The sequence below is a fragment of the Anomaloglossus baeobatrachus genome, chromosome 9 (assembly GCF_048569485.1).
Source record: "Anomaloglossus baeobatrachus isolate aAnoBae1 chromosome 9, aAnoBae1.hap1, whole genome shotgun sequence".
NCBI lineage: Eukaryota > Metazoa > Chordata > Amphibia > Anura > Aromobatidae > Anomaloglossus > Anomaloglossus baeobatrachus.
In genome coordinates, this window is record NC_134361.1 from 20095644 (window position 1) to 20113639 (window position 17996).

General features: G+C 52.5%; 2 protein-coding genes across 2 annotated transcripts in view; both read right to left on the bottom strand.

The window, feature by feature from the left end:
- The window catches only part of RGL2 (ral guanine nucleotide dissociation stimulator like 2), a 187615-nt gene extending 187289 nt beyond the window's left edge, over positions 1-326 (bottom strand). The window contains exon 1 of the mRNA XM_075323212.1: positions 288-326. The gene's annotated coding sequence lies outside the window, so the exon portion shown is untranslated. The remainder of the gene's footprint in view (positions 1-287) is intronic.
- Positions 1-17996, bottom strand: part of KIFC1 (kinesin family member C1) — a 52918-nt gene that overhangs the window by 2772 nt on the left and 32150 nt on the right. The window contains exons 10-13 of the mRNA XM_075324781.1: positions 17781-17948; positions 17548-17686; positions 16996-17135; positions 16823-16896 (exon numbers count right to left, since the gene is read on the bottom strand). Coding sequence (XP_075180896.1) covers positions 16823-16896; positions 16996-17135; positions 17548-17686; positions 17781-17948 — 521 coding nt within the window. The remainder of the gene's footprint in view (positions 1-16822; positions 16897-16995; positions 17136-17547; positions 17687-17780; positions 17949-17996) is intronic.

Genomic DNA, 17996 nt, shown 5'->3' on the forward strand with positions numbered 1-17996 from the left:
ACTCCGATGACAGTCCCAGCCCGCCTAAGCGAGCTCGCTGGGAGAGACCCTCCACGTCATCACGTGGATCAGGGTCTCAGCGAGAAGGGTCCCTATATGAGGGTTCAGAGGTGGGTGATCAGGAGTCTTGTCCTGACGCCGCACTCAATTTGGATACGCCAGATGGTGACGCCATGGTAAATGACCTTATAGCGGCCATCAATAGGCTGTTGGATATTTCTCCCCCAGCCCCTTCTGCAGAGGAGGCAGCTGCACAGCAGGAGAAGAAGGGAATTTTGTTTACTTACCGTAAATTCCTTTTCTTCTAGCTCCAATTGGGAGACCCAGACAATTGGGTGTATAGCTATTGCCTCCGGAGGCCACACAAAGTATTACACTTAAAAGTGTAAGGCCCCTCCCCTTCTGGCTATACACCCCCAGTGGGATCACTGGCTCACCAGTTTTAGTGCCAAAGCAAGAAGGAGGAAAGCCAATAACTGGTTTAAAGACCAATTCAATCCGAGGAAACATCGGAGAACTGAACCATACCACATGAACAACATGTGTACCCGAAAAAACAGAAAAACCCCGAGAAAACAGGGCGGGTGCTGGGTCTCCCAATTGGAGCTAGAAGAAAAGGAATTTACGGTAAGTAAACAAAATTCCCTTCTTCTTTTTCGCTCCTAATTGGGAGACCCAGACAATTGGGACGTCCAAAAGCAGTCCCTGGGTGGGTAAAAGAATACCTCGTGATAGGGCCGTCAAACAGCCCTTTCCTACAGGTGGGCAATCGCCGCCTGAAGGACTTATCTACCTAGGCTGGCGTCTGCCGAAGCGTAGGTATGCACCTGAAAATGCTTGGTAAAAGTATGCAGACTCAATCAGGTAGGTGCCTGACACACCTGCTGAGCCGTAGCCTGGTGCCGTAATGCCCAGGATGCACCCACGGCTCTGGTAGAATGGGCCTTCAGCCTTGAGAGAACCAGAAGCCCAGTATAACTGTAGGTTTCAAGAATTGGTTCCTCGATCCCCCGAGCCAGGGTGGATTCAGAAGCTTGCGACTGTTTACGCCGACCAGCGACAAGGACAAAGAGTGCATCCGGGTGGCGCAGGAGCGCCATGCGGGAAGAAGAACCTGAGTGCTCTCACCAGAACCAACAGATGCAAATCCTTCTGAAATTGATGGACTGGACGAGGACACAAAGAAGGTGAGGTGATATCCTGATTGATATGAAAGTGGGATACCACCTTAGGGAGAAATTCCGGAATCGGACGCAGAACTACCCTGTCCTGGTGAAGGACCAGGAAGGGAGATTTGTATGAGAGCGTTGCTAGCTCGGAAACTCTCCTAAGAGACGAGACCGTTACTAGAAGGCCACTTCCCGAGAAAAGCGGGAAGGGAGACCTCTTCCAAAGGCTCGAAAGGCGGCATCTGGAGAGCAATTAGAACCTTGTTCAGATCCCAGGACTCTAACGGCCGCTTGTACGGAGTGCTGAGACGACAAACTCCCCGTAGGAACGTGCGTACCTGAGGAAGTCGTTTCTGAAAAAATACAGATAGCGCTGAGACTTGTCCCTAAAGGGAACTGAGCGACAACCCTTTTTCCAACCTAGATTGCAGGAAGGAAGGAAACATAGACGATGCAACCGGCCAGGGAGAAACACCCTGCGCCGAGCACCGAGATAAGAATATCTTCCACGTCCTGTGGTCAATCTTGGCGGACGTTGGTATGCTAGCCTCTCTCATGGTGGCAACCACGTCCTGAGGTAATCCTGACGACACTAGGTTCCAGGACTCAATGCCACACCATCAGGTTGAGGGCCGTAGAATTCAAATGGAAGAATGGCCCTTGAGACAGCCAGTCCGATTGGTCTGGTAGTGCCCCCGGTTAGCCTACCGTGAGGCACCACAGAACCGGGAACCACAACATCCTCGGCCAATCTGTAGCGACGAGGATGGCGCGGCCGCAGTCGGTCCTGATCTAGCGCAGCACTCTGGGCAACAATGCCAGAGGTGGCACATAAGGTAGCTGGAACTGCGACCAATGCTGAACTAAGGCGTCTGCCGCCAGAGCTCGATGATTGTGAAACCGTGCCATGAAGTTGGCACATTGTTGTTGTGCCGTGACGCCATTAGATCGACGTCCGGCCTCTGTCAGCGGCGCCAGATCTCCTGAAACCCGTCCGGGTGAAGAGACCATACCCTTTCGGCCACACCCCGGCGACTTAGGAAGTCAGCTTCCTAGTTTTCCACGCCTGGGATGTGAACTGTGGATATGGTGGATGCCGTGTCTTCCACCCACATCAGAACCTGCCGGACTTCCTGGAAGGCTTGCCGGTTGCGCGTTCTTCCTTGGTGGTTGATGTATGCCACCGCTGTGGAGTTGTCCGACTGAAGTCGGATTTGCTTGCTGTCCAGCTGCTGTTGGAAGGTTTGTAGGGCAAGATACACTGCTCTGTGTTCAAGAACATTGATCTGAAGGGTGGACTCTTGCTGAGTCCACGTACCCTGAGCGCTGTGGTGGAGAAAAACTGCTCCCCACCCTGATAGACTCGCGTCTGTCGTAACTATCGCCCAGGATGGGGATAGGAAGGACCTTCTTTTTGACCATGAGGTGGGAAGAAGCCACCACCGTAGAGATTCCTTGGCCGCCTGAGAAAGAAAGACGACTCTGTTGAGGGAGGTCGACTCCCCGTCCCATTGGCGGAGAATGTCACATTGTAGTGGACGCAGATGAAACTGCGCGAAAAGAACTGCCTCCATTGCTACCATCTTACGTAGGAAGTGCATGAGGCGTCTCAATGTGTGCGACTGGTTCTTAAAGAAGAGATTGCAGCCCGTAGTGAATGCTGTTTGTCTAGCGGAAGCTTCACTATCGCTGAGAGAGTATGAAACTCCATGCCTAGATATGTTAGCGATAGGGTCGGATCTGACTTCAAAAAGTTGATGATCCACCCAAAACTCTAGAGAGTCTCCAGCGCAACGTTCGGGCAGTGTCGGCATGTTTCCTAAGAGAGTGCCTTGACAAGTAGATCGTCTAAATATGGGATCACAGAGTGACCCTGAGAGTGCAGGACTGTGACTACTGCTGCCCTGACCTTGGCGAAGACCAGTGGGATTGTCGCTAGCCGGAAGGTAGAGCTACGAACAGAAGGTGTTCGTCTCCTATAACGAAGCGTAGAAACGCTAGTGCTCTGGATCAATCGGCACGTGTGGATAAGCATCCTTGATGCCTAATGATGCTAGGAAATCTCCTTGGGACATTGAGGCGATGACATGGCGGAGGGATTCCATCCGGAACCGCCTGGTGTCCACGAGCTTGCTGAGCAGTTTTAGATCCAGAACGGGACGGAACGGCCCGTTCTTATAGGCACCGCAAATAATTTGGGGTAAAAACCGTGACCTTGTTCCTGAAGAGGAACGGGGGTCATCACTCTTTCTGCCTATAGAGTGCACCCTGTTTGCAGAAGAGCAGCGGCTCGGCCGGGAGGTGGAGAAGTTCTGAAGAATCGAGTTGGAGGACGAGAAGTGAGCTCTATCCTGTACCCGTGAGACAGAATGTCTCACACCCAACGGTCATTGACCTATGGCAGCTAAATATCGCCAAGGCGGGTGAGCCTGCTACCGACCGAGGATGCGGAGAGAGGAGGCCGCAAGTCATGAGGAAGCCGCCTTGGAAGCGGGTTTTCAGACTGTCTCTTTTTTGGGCGTGACTGAGCCCGCCAAGAATCTGAGCTCCTCTGATCCTTTTGAGTCCACATTGGACGAGGAAAAATGGGACCTGCCCGAGCCTCGAAAAGACCGAAACCACGACTGCCTCCTGCTCTGTTGGGGTTTGTTGTGTCCGGGCTGAGGAAAGGATGAATCCTTACCCCTGGACTGTTTAATGGTTACATCCAAACGCTCACCAAACAGTCGGTCAGCAGAAAAAGGCAACTGGTTAAGCAACCTTTTTTGGAAGCAGAATCTGCCTTCCCTTCACTTAACGAGCAGACCAGGCTCTGCTTAAAAACACGGAGCAGCGGAGGCTACTGCCGTACGGTTCGCAGAGTCTAGGGCAACCTGAATCGCGTAAGAAACAAATGCAGACATTTGAGAGGTTAAGGATGCCACCTGCGGCACAGATGTACGTGTAACCGTGTCAATCTGTGTAAGACAAGCTGAAATAGCTTGGAGTGCCCCAAGGGTGAGAATGCTGGAGCCAACGGTGCGCCGACAGTCTCATAGATGGATTTAGACCAGAGATCCATCTGTCTGTCAGTGGCATCTTTAAGTGCAGCTCCATCTCCCACTGCAACTATGGATCTAGCTACAAGCCTGGAGATTGGAGGATGCCGCTTGGGACACTGGGTCCAGTCCTTGATCACGTCAGGGGGCAGGGATAACGTGTATCCTAAGCCGTTTGGAGAAGCGCATATCTGGATAAGTGTGGTGTTCCTGGACTGCCTCTCTGAAGGCAGAGTGGTCCAGAAAAATACGTGAAGCTGACTCCTCCACTGGAGGAGCTGGGTGAGAAATAACCAACATTCTATTGATGGACGCTAAAAGATTATTCACTATGGCGTCACCATTAGGTGTATCCAGATTGAGAGCGGTCTCAGGATCAGAATCCTGAGCCGCTACTTCCGCCTCATTACACAGAGAGTCCTTCTGCTAGGACCCTGATGAAACCGAGGGCCGCTCATAGTGAGCCCGCTTAGGCTGTCTGGGACTGACGTCTGTGCAGAGCCGTGACTCTGGGATGCGTGTGACATTCCCGGAGCTGTTAGTTGTTCACACTGAGGGGGGCCATGGATCAATGATTCAACAGTGCCCATGTTGTGAGAGACATGTCCGGACTGCTAGGCTTCTAGTATCATAGCCATAGTCTCAGAAAATCTGTCAGTAAATACTGCAGACACCGTCCTCATCCTCTGGCCATTAGCAGAGACTCCGGCTGAGTTGGATATAATGGGGGTCTATGTAACCTGCCGGCCGTATAGCCGTACATGCTGTACCGGCTGCATAGAAAAACATGTGGTTCTGCACCTTTGTTTTACACAGAGAATATGCTGATAACTCCTCCGCACAATCCAGGAGGGTATATACAACGTGCGACCAAACAGTGCAATGTATATAGTACAAGCATATCTATAAGTGCACTTCTGCACTAGTGGGGTTAGCACCACAGGTGCTGCTTAACGCCTGTTGCAGCGATTGTGTGACTATCAGAATGCCAGGGTCTTCCACACTTGTCTCTGTATCGTACAGAAACTGACACTAATGGCTGCCGGCGTCCTTGTAGAGAAGGAAGCCGTGGGCGTGCCTGAGAAAGTGCGGGAATCCGGTTTCACAGTGCACACAGTGAGAGGGGTGGAGTATGCAAAACATACTCCAGCTCTCAGCGCTGCTGTGCTATGCAGCGTCACGCCCCTACCCTGACTGTCAGGCCTGTGGGCGGTAACGAAGGGAGACTAGGCCCAGAAGCCGGGGACTCGAGTTAATAAGCGCGGCCGGCATATCAGTGCTGGCCGGCGCGGAAGTCCCCGGCGCACCACAAATCCCAGCGGCGCCTTAAATAAAAATGGCAGCGGCGGTTAGCGCAGTAGTCACCCAATACACTAACACACCCAGCAACGCTGTGGTGTGCGATGGCACTAGTGCGGACAGCGCCGCTGTCCCTGGCGCACTAACACACCCAGCAGTGCTGCCGTGTGTCTGCGCGGTCCCCACAGGGACACAGAGTACCTCCATGTAGCAGGGCCATGTCCCTGAAGATACTCCGCTCCATGTCCAGCAGATACCAGGGGCTGTGGATGGAGCACGGTCTCAGTGCCTGGAGACCGATAGAATCCCACTTCACCCAGAGCCCTGTAAAAAGGGATGGGGAAGGAAGCAGCATGTGGGCTCCAGCCTCCGTACCCGCAATGGGTACCTCAACCTTAACAAACACCTCCGACATGAAGTGGGGTGAGAAGGGAGCATGCTGGGAGCCCTGTATGGGCCCTCTTTTCTTCCATCCGACATAGTCAGCAGCTGCTGCTGACTAAACAGTGGAGCTATGCGTGGATGTGTTGCCTCCTTCGCACAAAGCACAAAACTGGTGAGCCAGTGATCCCACTGGGGGTGTATAGCCAGAAGGGGAGGGGCCTTACACTTTTAAGTGTAATACTTTGTGTGGCCTCCGGAGGCAATAGCTATACACCCAATTGTCTGGGTCTCCCAATTAGGAGCGAAAAAGAAATTCCATTTCCTGTATCCCAAGCGTAAATTGAGTACTTTTCTGGACCACTCTGACTTCAGAGAATCCATCCAGAAACATAATACTTATCCGGACAAGCGTTTTTCTAAACGCCTTAAGGATACACGGTATCCTTTTCCCCCTGACGTGGTCAAACGCTGGACCCAGTGTCCAAAAGTGGACCCTCCAATATCCAGGCTTGCAGCTAGATCCATAGTTGCAGTGGAGGATGGGGCTTCACTTAAAGATGCCAATGACAGACAGATGGACCTTTGGTTGAAATCTGTCTATGAAGCTATCGGCGCGTCGTTTGCTCCAGCATTCGCGGCCGTGTGGGCGCTCCAAGCTATTTCAGCTGGTCTGGCACAGGTGGACTCTCTCATACGTCCAGCAGTGCCGCAAGTGGCGTCCCTAACTACGCAAATGTCTGCGTTTGCGACCTACGCTATCAATGCGGTACTGGACTCTACGAGCCGTACCTCAATGGCTTCTGCCAACTCTGTAGTTTTGCGCAGAGCCTTGTGGTTAAAGGAATGGAAAGCAGATTCTGCTTCTAAAAAATGTTTAACCAGCTTGCCATTATCTGGAGACAGACTGTTTGGTGAGCAATTGGCGGAAATCATCAAACAGTCCAAAGGTAAGGACTCTTCCTTACCCCAGCCCAGATCCAGCAAACCTCAACAGAGGAAGTGGCAGTCAAAGTTTCGGTCCTTTCGAGGCTCGGGCAAGCCCCAATTCTCCTCGTCCAAAGGGACTCAGAAAGAGCAAAGGAGCTCTGATTCATGGCGGGCTCACTCACGCCCCAAGAAAGCAACCGGAGGTACCGCTTCCAAGGCGGCTGCCTCATGACTTTCGGCCGCCTCCCTCCGCATCCTCGGTCGGTGGCAGGCTCTCCCGCTTTTGCGACATTTGGCTGCCACAGGTCAAAGACCGGTGGGTAACAGACATTTTGTCTCACGGGTACAGGATAGAGTTCAGTTCTCGTCCTCCGCCTCGGTTCTTCAGAACTTCCCCACATCCCGACCGAGCAGATGCCCTTCTGCAGGCAGTGAATTCTCTAAGAGCAGAAGGAGTGGTGGTCCCTGTTCCTATTCAGGAACGAGGTCTACTGTGATCCCTTACTTGGACGATCTACTGATCAAGGCACCCTCTCAAGAGGCATGCCAACTCAGCTTGACTGTTGCACTGGAGACTCTCCAGACGTTCGGGTGGATCATCAACTTCTCAAAGTCAAATCTGTCACCGACCCAATCACTAACGTATCTTGGCATGGAGTTTCATACTCTCTCAGCGATAGTGAAGCTTCCGCTGGACAAGCAGAGGTCACTGCAGACTGGGGTGCAGGCTCTCCTTCAAAGTCAGTCGCACTCCTTAAGACGCCTCATGCACTTCCTCGGGAAGATGGTGGCGGCAATGGAAGCGGTTCCGTTTGCGCAGTTTCATCTGCGCCCACTTCAATGGGACATTCTCCGCCAATGGGACGGGAAGTCAACATCCCTGGACAGGAAAGTCTCCCTTTCCCAGACGGCCAAGGACTCTCTGCAGTGGTGGCTTCTTCCCACCTCATTATCACAGGGAAGATCCTTCCTACCCCCATCCTGGGCGGTGGTCACGACAGACGCGAGTCTGTCAGGGTGGGGAGCAGTATTTCTCCACCACAGGGCTCAGGGTATGTGGACCCAGCAGGAGTCCACCCTTCAGATCAATGTTCTGGAAATCAGAGCAGTGTATCTTGCCCTACTAGCCTTCCAGCAGTGGCTGGAAGGAAGGCAGATCCGAATTCAGTCGGACAACTCCACAGCGGTGGCATACATCAACCACCAAGGGGGGACACGCAGTCGGCAAGCCTTCCAGGAAGTCCAGCGGATTCTGATGTGGGTGGAAGCCACAGCTTCCACCATATCCGCAGTTCACATCCCCGGCGTAGAAAACTGGGAAGCAGACTTCCTCAGTCGCCAGGGCATGGACGCAGGGGAATGGTCCCTTCACCCAGACGTGTTTCAGGAAATCTGTCACCGCTGGGGGGTGCCGGACGTCGATCTAATGGCGTCACGGCACAACAACAAGGTCCCAACCTTCATGGCACGGTCTCGCGATCAAAGAGCGCTGGCGGCAGACGCCCTAGTGCAAGATTGGTCGCAGTTCCGGCTCCCTTATGTGTTTCCACCTCTGGCACTCTTGCCCAGAGTGCTACGCAAGATCAGATCCGATTGCAGCCGCGTCATACTTGTCGCCCCAGACTGGCCGAGGAGGGCGTGGTACCCGGATCTGTGGCAGCTCACGGTCGGCCAACCGTGGGCACTACCAGACCGACCAGACTTACTGTCCCAAGGGCCGTTTTTCCATCGGAATTCTGCGGCCCTGAACCTGACTGTGTGGCCATTGAGTCCTGGATCCTAGCGTCTTCAGGATTGTCCCAAGGGGTCGTTGCCACCATGAGACAGGCTAGGAAGCCCACGTCCGCTAAGATCTACCACAGAACGTGGAGGATATTCTTATCCTGGTGCTCTGCTCAGGGAGTGTCTCCCTGGCCATTTGCATTGCCTACCTTTCTTTCTTTCCTGCAATCTGGGTTAGAAAAAGGTTTGTCGCTCGGCTCCCTTAAAGGTCAGGTCTCGGCGCTATCCGTCTTTTTTCAGAGGCGTTTGGCACGCCTTCCTAAGGTGCGCACGTTCCTACAGGGGGTTTGCCATATCGTACCCCCGTACAAGCGGCCGTTAGATCCATGGGATCTGAACAGGGTACTAGTTGCCCTCCAGAAGCCGCCCTTCGAGCCTCTGAGGGAGGTTTCACTTTCTAGGCTGTCACAGAAAGTGGCTTTTCTGGTAGCGATCACGTCTCTTCGGAGAGTGTCTGAGCTAGCAGCGCTGTCATCCAAGGCTCCCTTCCTGGTCTTCCACCAGGACAAGGTAGTGCTGCGCCCCATTCAGGAGTTTCTCCCGAAGGTGGTATCCTCTTTTCATCTTAATCAGGATATCTCTTTGCCTTCGTTTTGTCCTCATGCAGTTCATCGGTATGAGAAGGATTTACATTTGTTAGATCTGGTGAGAGCACTCAGAATCTACATTTCCCGCACGGCGCCCTTGCGCCGTTCGGATGCACTCTTTGTCCTTGTCGCTGGTAAGCGCAAAGGGTCGCAGGCTTCTAAGGCCACCCTGGCTCGATGGATCAAAGAACCAATACTTGAAGCCTACCGTTCTGCTGGGCTTCCGGTTCCGTCAGGGCTGAAGGCCCATTCTACCAGAGCCGTGGGTGCATCCTGGGCATTACGACACCAGGCTACGGCTCAACAGGTGTGCCAGGCAGCTACCTGGTCGAGTCTGCACACTTTCACCAAACATTATCAGGTGCATACCTATGCTTCGGCGGACGCCAGCCTAGGTAGAAGAGTCCTGCAGGCGGCAGTTGCCTCCCCGTAGGGGAGGGCTGTCTTGCAGCTCTAACATGAGGTATTTCTTTACCCACCCAGGGACAGCTTTTGGACGTCCCAATCGTCTGGGTCTCCCAATAGAGCGCCGAAGAAGAAGGGAATTTTGTTACTTACCGTAAATTCCTTTTCTTCTAGCTCTTATTGGGAGACCCAGCACCCGCCCTGTTGTCCTTCGGGATTTTTGGTTTGTTTGCGGGTACACATGTTGTTCATGTTGAACGGTTTTCAGTTCTCCGATGTTACTCGGAGTGAATTTGTTTAAACCAGTTATTGGCTTTCCTCCTTCTTGCTTTTGCACTAAAACTGGTGAGCCAGTGATCCCACTGGGGGTGTATAGCCAGAAGGGGAGGGGCCTTACACTTTTTAGTGTAATTGCTTTGTGTGGCCTCCGGAGGCAGTGCTATACACCCAATCGTCTGGGTCTCCCAATAAGAGCTAGAAGAAAAGGAATTTACGGTAAGTAACAAAATTCCCTTCTTTCGGATTATAAGATGCACTTTTCCTCCCAAAAATTTGGGAGGAAAATGAGGGGTGCATCTTAAAATCCATATATAGCTTACCGGGGGCCTGTCTGGGGGGGCGGCTGGCCGAGTCCCTGCTGCCTCTATGTCCTGGCGGCTAGCTGCCTCTCTGTGCAGGGTGGGCGGGCGGCCGAGCGGCCTGCTGGCTGCCACTCTGTGCGTGTGGGTGGGTGTGCGGACTGCAGTGACTGTGCGGCGGGTGTCCACGGTCCCGGTTTCAAAATGATGGCGTCGTGAGTCAGCGCGTGTGCAGATGGAGCTCTGCATCGGCCTGCTCAACCACTGACCCGCCGCCACTGCCCCGCCGCTGCCACCACTGACTACCCCTGTCACCATGGACCCGCCGCTGCCAGCACAACCTCTGCCTCCTGTGACCCCGCTTCACCACCACTGCTGCCCGCCTCCGGTAAGACAACACCGGAGTATAAGAGGGACCCTATTTTTTTTTTCCTCTCTCTCTAAATTTGGGGTGCGTCTTATAATCCGATGCATCTAATAAAATGAAAAATACGGTATATAATGTGCACGGGGTCTTTACAGTACAATGAAGGGAATTTTGTTTACTTACCGTAAATTCCTTTTCTTCTAGCTCCTATTGGGAGACCCAGACAATTGGGTGTATAGCTTCTGCCTCCGGAGGCCACACAAAGTAATTACACTTTAAAAAGTGTAACCCCTCCCCTCTGCCTATACACCCTCCCGTGCATCACGGGCCCATCAGTTTTGATGCCAAAGCAGGAAGGAGGAAACTTATAAATTGGTCTAAGGTAAATTCAATCCGAAGGATGTTCGGAGAACTGAAACCATGAACCAAAAGAACAATTCAACATGAACAACATGTGTACACAAAAGAACAACAGCCCGAAGGGAACAGGGGCGGGTGCTGGGTCTCCCAATAGGAGCTAGAAGAAAAGGAATTTACGGTAAGTAAACAAAATTCCCTTCTTTGTCGCTCCATTGGGAGACCCAGACAATTGGGATGTCCAAAAGCAATCCCTGGGTGGGTAAAAGAATACCTCGATAAAAAGAGCCGAAAAAACGGCCTCTTCTTACAGGTGTGCAACTGCCGCCTGAAGGACTCGCCTACCTAGGGCGGCATCTGCCGAAGCATATGCATGCACCTGATAGTGTTTTGTAAAAGTGTGCAGACTCGACCAGGTAGCCGCCTGACACACCTGCTGAGCCGTAGCCTGGTGCTGCAATGCCCAGGACGCACCTACGGCTCTGGTAGAATGGGCTTTCAGCCCTGAAGGAATCGGAAGCCCAGAGGAACGGTAGGCTTCAAGAATCGGTTCCTTGATCCATCTAGCCAAGGTTGACTTGGAAGCCTGCGACCCCTTACGCTGGCCAGCGACAAGGACAAAGAGTGCATCAGAACGGCGCAGGGGCGCCGTGCGTGAAATGTAGAGCCTGAGTGCTCTCACGAGATCTAACAAGTGCAAATCCTTTTCACATTGGTGAACTGGATGAGGGCAAAAAGAAGGTAAGGAGATATCCTGATTAAGATGAAAAGGGGATACCACCTTAGGGAGAAATTCCGGAACCGGACGCAGAACCACCTTGTCCTGGTGGAACACCAGAAAGGGGGCTTTGCATGACAGTGCAGCCAGCTCCGACACTCTCCGAAGTGATGTGACTGCCACTAGGAAGACCACCTTTTGTGAAAGGCGTGAAAGAGAAATCTCTCTCATTGGCTCGAAAGGTGGTTTCTGAAGAGCCGTTAGCACCCTGTTCAGATCCCAAGGTTCTAGCGGACGCTTGTAAGGAGGGACTATGTGACAAACTCCCTGCAGGAACGTGCGGACCTGCGGAAGCCTGGCTAGACGCTTTTGAAAAAACACGGATAGCGCCGATACTTGTCCCTTAAGGGAGCCGAGAGACAAACCCTTTTCCAGTCCGGATTGAAGGAAGGACAGAAAAGTGGGCAATGCAAATGGCCAGGGAGAAAAACCCTGATCAGAGCACCAGGATAAGAAGATTCTCCACGTCCTGTGGTAGATCTTGGCGGACGTTGGTTTCCTGGCCTGTCTCATAGTGGCAATGACCTCTTGAGATAACCCTGAAGACGCTAGGATCCAGGACTCAATGGCCACACAGTCAGGTTGAGGGCCGCAGAATTCAGATGGAAAAATGGCCCTTGAGACAGTAAGTCTGGACGGTCTGGCAGTGCCCACGGTTGACCCACCGTGAGATGCCACAGATCTGGGTACCACGACCTCCTCGGCCAGTCTGGGGCGATGAGGATGGCGCGGCTGCAGTCGGACCTGATCTTGCATAATACTCTGGGCAGTAGGGCCAGAGGAGGAAATACATAAGGCAGTCGAAACTGCGACCAATCCTGAACTAATGCGTCTGCTGCCAGAGCTTTGTGATCTTGAGACCGTGCCATGAATGCCGGGACCTTGTTGTTGTGCCGGGACGCCATTAGGTCGACGTCCGGCTTCCCCCAGCGGCAACAGATCTCTTGAAACACTTCTGGGTGAAGAGACCATTCCCCTGCATCCATGCCCTGGCGACTGAGAAAGTCTGCTTCCCAGTTTTCTACGCCCGGGATGTGAACTGCGGATATGGTGGAGGCTGTGGCTTCCACCCACAGCAGAATCCGCCGAACTTCCTGGAAGGCTTGCCGACTGCGTGTGCCGCCTTGGTGGTTTATGTATGCCACTGCCGTGGCGTTGTCCGACTGAATTCGGATCTGCCTGCCTTCCAGCCACGGCTGGAACGCCTTTAGGGCTAGATACACTGCCCTTATCTCCAGAACATTGATCTGCAGGGAGGACTCTGGCTGAGTCCAGGTACCCCGAGCCCTGTGGTGGAGGAAGACCGCTCCCCACCCTGACAGACTCGCATCCGTCGTGACCACCGCCCAGGATGGGGGCAGAAATGATTTCCCCTTCGACAAAGACGTGGGAAGAAGCCACCACTGAAGAGAGGCCTTGGCTGCCCGAGACAGGGAGACGTTCCTGTCGAGAGACGTCGACTTCCTGTCCCATTTTCGGAGAATGTCCCATTGAAGTGGACGCAGATGAAACTGCGCAAATGGAACTGCCTCCATTGCCGCCACCATCTTCCCTAGGAAGTGCATGAGGCATCTCAAGGGGTGCGACTGGGCTCGAAGGAGAGATTGCACCCCTGTCCGTAGTGAACGTTGTTTGTCCAGCGGAAGTTTCACTATCGCTGAGAGAGTGTGAAACTCCATCCCGAGATATGTCAGCGATTGGGTCGGAGTCAATTTTGACTTTGGGAAATTGATGATCCACCCGAATCTCTGGAGAGTCTCCAGAGCAATGTTCAGGCTGTGTTGGCATGCCACCTGAGAGGGGGCCTTGACCAGGAGATCGTCTAAGTAAGGGATCACCGAGTGTCCCTGCGAGTGCAGGACCGCTACCACTGTTGCCATGACCTTGGTGAAGACCCGAGGGGCTGTCGCCAGGCCAAAGGGCAGCGCCACGAACTGAAAGTGTTCGTCCCCGATGGCGAAACGCAGGAAGCGCTGATGCTCTGGTGCAATCGGCATGTGGAGATAAGCATCTCTGATGTCGATTGATGCTAGGAAGTCTCCTTGGGACATCGAGGCGATGACGGAGCGGAGGGATTCCATCCGGAACCGCCTGGCGTTCACATGTTTGTTGAGCAGCTTGAGGTCCAGGACGGGACGGAAAGATCCGTCCTTTTTTGGCACTACAAACAAGTTGGAGTAGAAACCTTGACCCCATTGCTGAAGGGGAACCGGGATCACCACTCCTTCTGTTTTCAGAGTGCTCACCGCCTGAAGAAGAGCATCGGCTCGCTCGGGGGGCGGAGATGTTCTGAAGAAACGAGTCGGAGGACGAGAGCGGAATTCTATCCTGTAACCGTGAGACAGAATGTCTCTCACCCATCGGTCTTGGACATGTGGCAACCAGGCGTCGCAAAAGCGGGAGAGCCTGCCACCGACCGAGGATGCGGTTTGGGGAGGCCGAAAGTCATGAGGAGGCCGCTTTGGGAGCGGTTCCTCCGGCGGTCTTTTTAGGACGTGACTTAGACCGCCATGAGTCAGGGTTCCTCTGACCCTTCTGTGGCCTGTTGGACGAGGAGAATTGAGATTTGGCTGAGGTCCGAAAGGACCGAAATCTCGATTGTACCTTCCTTTGTGGAGGTCTGTTGGGTTTGGACTGGGGCAAGGACGATTCCTTTCCCTTGGATTGTTTAATGATTTCATCCAATTGCTCGCCAAACAGGCGGTCGCCAGAAAATGGCAAACCGGTTAACAACTTCTTGTAAGCAGAGTCTGCCTTCCATTCACGTAGCCACATAGCCCTGCGGACTGCCACCGAATTGGCGGATGCTACCGCCGTACGGCTCGCAGAGTCCAGGACAGCATTCATGGCGTAGGACGCAAACGCCGACGCCTGAGAGGTTAAGGACACAACCTGTGGAGTAGAGGCACGTGTAACTGCATTAATCTCAGACTGACAAGCTGAGATAGCTTGGAGTGCCCATACGGCTGCAAATGCCGGAGCAAAAGACGCGCCTATAGCCTCATAGATGGATTTCATCAGGAGCTCTATCTGCCCGTCAGTGGCATCCTTGAGTGATGCACCATCTGCCACTGGAACTATGGATCTAGCCGCCAGTCTGGAGACTGGAGGATCCACCTTGGGACACTGAGCCCAACCCTTGACTACGTCAGGGGGAAAGGGATAACGTGTGTCATTAAGGCGCTTAGTAAAGCGCTTATCTGGAAAAGCTCGGTGTTTCTGGACTGTATCTCTGAAGTCGGAGTGATCAAGAAATGCACTCCGTGCTCGTTTAGGAAACCTAAAATGGAATTTCTCCTGCTGAGAAGCTGACTCCTCAATCTGAGGAGTTGGAGGAGAAAGATCTAACACCTGATTGATGGACGCTATAAGGTCATTTACTATGGCGTCCCCTTCAGGTGTATCAAGGTTGAGAGCGGCGTCAGAATCAGAGCCCTGATCTGCCACCTCCGCTTCATCTTCCAGAGATTCCTCATGCTGAGACCCTGAACACTGTGATGAAGTCGAGGGAAGCTCCCGGCGAGCCCGCTTAGCTGGCCTGGGACTGCGGTCCGTGTCATATTCCTCACCGTGGGAGCTATGAGTCGCCCCAGGAGCACTTTGCTGCTCCAACCTAGGGGGGCCTGGGGACAATGATTCAACAGTGCCCGGGATCTGTGTTACTAGTCTGGACTGCAAAGTCTCTAGAATCTTAGCAGACCATCTATCCATAGACTCCGAAAGTTTGTCAGCAAATACTGCAAACTCTGTCCCTGTCACCTGGACAGTGGCAGCCGACTGTTCCACCTGGGCCGAGGGTCCCACCAGTGGCAAAGGCTCCGGCTGAGTGAGTGTCACAGGGGCCGAGCATTGCCCACAATGAGGATAGGTGCAACCTGCAGGTAGCATAGCCGCACATGAGGTACAGGTTGCAAAGTAAACCTGTGCCCTGGCACCCTTGCTTTTTTCGGACGACATGCTGTTGTCTCCTTTTAGAGCAATCAGAGAGGGTATATAGCCAAGGCAACAGTGCGGCCGTACAGAGTAAATGTATACAAAATATGGATATAAATATACACTTCTGCACCCAGGGGAGCAAGCACCTAGTAACAGGTGCTGCTTACCGACCGCCCTCAGCGTTTGTGTGACCACCAGATTCCCTGCCTGGGCTCCCAGCGCTGTTGGAGCTCGTCTCTGAAGATCCTCAGCGTCAGCCGTGCTGCTAGTAATGGCTGCTAGCGTTCTGTGAGGAAGAGGGAGACATGGGCGTGCACTAAAAAGTGCGGGAATCTGGTGCCCCACTGTGCACAGTGAGGGGGGAGGAGGATACAAAGTATGCTCCTGCCCTCAGCGCTGACGTTCCGTGCAGCGTCCCGCCCTTACTCCTGACTGGCAGGCCCGGGGGCGGGAATATGCGGCACTAGGCCGCAAAAGCCGGGGACTCGAGTTATAAGCGCGGCCGGCAAACAAGCGCGGCCAGCGCGGTAGTCCCGGCGCACCAACACACCCAGCAGCTACTGCAGCGTGTATCAAACAGGCGCTCTATGCGCCGTCCCCAAGGGGACACAGAGTACCTCAGAGTAGCAGGGCCATGTCCCTGACGATACCCGGGCTCCTGTCCAGCAGATTCCCCCAGGGGCTGCGGAGGGAGCGCGGTCCCAGTGCCTGGAGACCGTTTAGGATCCCACTTCACCCAGAGCCCTGTAAGGGATGGGGAAGGAAAACGGCATGTGGCTCCTGCCTGTGTACCCGCAATGGGTACCTCAACCTTAACAGCACCGCCGACTCAGAGTGGGGTGAGAAGGGAGCATGCCGGGAGCCCTGTAATGGGCCCTCTTTTCTTCCATCCGATATAGTCAGCAGCTGCTGCCGACTAACTTGTGGAGCTTGCGTGCATGTGTGCCTCCTTCAACACAAAGCATAAAAACTGATGGGCCCGTGATGCACGGGAGGGTGTATAGCAGAGGGGAGGGGTTACACTTTTTAAAGTGTAATACTTTGTGTGGCCTCCGGAGGCAGAAGCTATACACCCAATTGTCTGGGTCTCCCAATGGAGCGACAAAGAAAAAGAATATATAATAATTTCTTAATGCATCCCTCAAATAGCCAGAGTGCAGGAGAGGCACTCCAGAGGGTAAAGATGAGGGAAAGGCATAATAATAGAGGACTTACACTTTTGAGTTCCCTCCCAAGCTGTTCTGCAGCAGGTACGTCAGCTTACTATTTCGATACGGTATATGGGCATCCTGCCATTGGAACAAATATGTCACATTACATGTGAATAACATTTAATATTACATCATTTCAGGGAACATGATAAAACAAACATACAGACGAGTCAGTACCTTGTTACATAATGAAGTGATAACCATTCCCAATGTGGACAGAGAAGTATTGATGCTCTGAGTTTCCTTTAATCGATCCCCTGTGGACAGAGATCGGTCCAGACGCTCACTCCCAGCAAGGTCAATCAGGCTTAGGACAGCTATAAAAACAGAACAAAAGCAAAGTCAAAAATATTAAACCTGAAAAAAATAAAATAGAAATAATACATTTTATAATTAAATTTAAATATATATATACGCCATCAGATATTTTATCCACAGTATATATTATAGAGATCACAAATACCAGTAATTCTATAGCTGGAGACTGTATTGGGGTTTCTGAAGGATTTTCTTACATTTCTTCTGATGGATTCTCCCATAAGTAACATTTTGAGACAGCCATGGCAGTCCATACACAGAGTAACTTTGATTTCTTGCCTGGTTACTTATTACATGAAGTACAGGACACTTTGGGGAGATTAGTTGTTTGGGTGAAGTTCCGCACCCCGCCTTGGTAGAAGCTCAGACAAAGCCATCTATACTCAGATATACTGCACAACACAGACTTACATGATGTCCGGACATCTCTCAGACCGTTCTCCCCCTCTATTTTCAGTTGAAACACACTGTGGCTACGAGACGACCGGTCATTAAGGGCAGTTTTTGCCACAGACCGGTTTGTTTTTGCCATTTGGAGAAGGTCATGCACCTAAAAAAAAATGCACTCAAATTAGTGAAAAGTAATGACATAATGTCCGGTCTAGTCTACAACTATCCGCAGTTCTGTTACTCATCCTCCTCACCTCTTCAACGCTGGAAACCTCTACATAACGCAGATTGGTGACATAGACTTCATTGCTGGATGAACTGACTTTCCGAATGTCATACTCATGTTTCTTCTCTGGTCGGTTTACCAGCAGATCTCTCAGGGTCTCATTATAAATCTCAAGGAAACTTGCCGTGAACTTGTACTTAGGAAGATTAAGAAATATAATGAGTTAATGAAGCTCCTCATAAGA